This window comes from Apaloderma vittatum, unplaced genomic scaffold (genome assembly GCF_000703405.1).
Source record: "Apaloderma vittatum isolate BGI_N311 unplaced genomic scaffold, ASM70340v1 scaffold19825, whole genome shotgun sequence".
Taxonomy (NCBI): Eukaryota; Metazoa; Chordata; class Aves; order Trogoniformes; family Trogonidae; genus Apaloderma; species Apaloderma vittatum.
In genome coordinates this window covers 3,969-5,533 of record NW_009717873.1, presented here as the reverse complement: position 1 = coordinate 5,533, position 1,565 = coordinate 3,969, and the positions used below count along the sequence as shown (strand labels likewise).

At 56.0% G+C, this 1,565-nt stretch overlaps 1 protein-coding gene across 1 annotated transcript in view; it reads right to left on the bottom strand.

The window, feature by feature from the left end:
• Positions 1 to 1,401, bottom strand: part of WSCD2 (WSC domain containing 2) — a gene marked incomplete at its 5' end in the record, with an annotated part of 7,189 nt that extends 5,788 nt beyond the window's left edge. The window contains 3 exon segments of the mRNA XM_009870071.1: positions 637 to 740; positions 742 to 813; positions 1,287 to 1,401. Of these exon segments, the coding sequence (XP_009868373.1) occupies positions 637 to 740; positions 742 to 813; positions 1,287 to 1,401 (291 nt within the window).
• Positions 1,402 to 1,565: the final 164 nt, after the last annotated feature.

Here is a 1,565-nt window from a genome sequence, read left to right as displayed (position 1 = left end):
CGGCACGCACCCAGCCCGGCTGCTTACAGTGCAAAACCAGAGCAAACACCCCAGCAGTCAGGTTTATTTTTTTTCCTCCCTATTTTTATCAGCTCAGGGATCCCAGGCTGTACGAGGGATGGAGGCAGCAAGGAAAGCAGGGCTGGGGCTGCTCCCCGACCCCGGCATTGATGCCCTGGAGGGGTCCCATCCCCGGTCCTCGCCCACGCCCAGGAACCCTCGGCCCCTCGCCAGGACGGTCGCTCCACCAGGTGCCTGGTGGTGGGAGTTCCAAACGCCACCACCCTCTTTCCCATTGCTTGGGAAGCAGCAAGTGTGGGTAATTATAGTGCTGCCTAATTGGGAGCCAAACGAGCACTTCTGAAGGGGAGGCGCCTCGGCTCTCTCTGGAGCTCCCGCACATCCTTCATCCCCCAGTGGAACACGTCGAATACAACAACAGCACTTTTCAGCCGTGAGGAAAGAGGTCTGCATCCAAAGCCCCCCAAAACACCCAGAATTCTCAATTCCTTGGGGCTCCCTGCTCCACCCAGCCCTGAACCACCTCTCTCGAGCCACGAGCCGGCTCACACAGCACGAGGGGGTCCCCTGTTTCGGGGTGGAGCTGTGAGCTGTGAGTCGATGCCACCGACTTACATCTCCTGGCAGACTCCTGGGCCAGCTCCAGGCGGTAGACGGAGAGGCGGTTGACCCCGCCGCAGATATTGCTCCTCTCCCCCCTCCACAACATATTGCACTCTGGCGTTCAACGCCTGGATCTGGTGCCCGCAGTAGCACTCGGCGCCGAATTCCAGCCCCGCGTAGAGGTAGCCCCTGGGGAGAGGAAAAATATTCTGTTATTCCATTTTACTCCAGTCCATTCCATTCACCGACTGTGTTTAGGGCACATCCTTCGTGTGACGCTGGGTAAAGAAGAAAACTCTGGCAGCGAGGGATCTGTGTGTCTCCTCAGCTGCTCATGGATTCACTTTGGGAGCTGGGAACCTTGGGGAAGGTGGTTTGGAAGGGTGGATGGAAGCGCTCAAGGGTCCCCCAGCACTGAATCGGAGCTCTCATACCGCGGAGGATGGAGTCCGTCATCCCCCCTCAACTTTTTTCCAGGGGAAAAAACATGGGGTGTTGGAAGACACCAGTGAATTAAATAAAAAAAAAATTTAAAAATCCAAGTGACATCAATCTAAAGAAAAAAATAGGAAGGCGGGAGGAAAGGGAAGGGAACTCTGTCAGCAGGGAAGCCCTGGCGGCGTGCGGGAACTGATGGCGATGGTGCCCGGCTCCCACCTTACCGCTCAGCACAGTTGTCCTGGCAACGGAACACTGTCATCTTCTTGTAGTCAAAGAAGGACACGCCACGCAGCGTTCGCTGCCGAGTGTTGTCCACATAGCAGCCGATGTATCTCGCTGGGGAGAAGGTAGAGGAGAGGAGGGTAAGAACCAGCTGGGGCTGAGCCCATCGATTCCCACCACACCCTTCTTTTGATTTTTCCCTAAATAGGGATGCATTCTGTTCATTTGCTTTAGAAACACGAGCTCTGGGTACAACACACCCCTGCAAATGCTGCAAG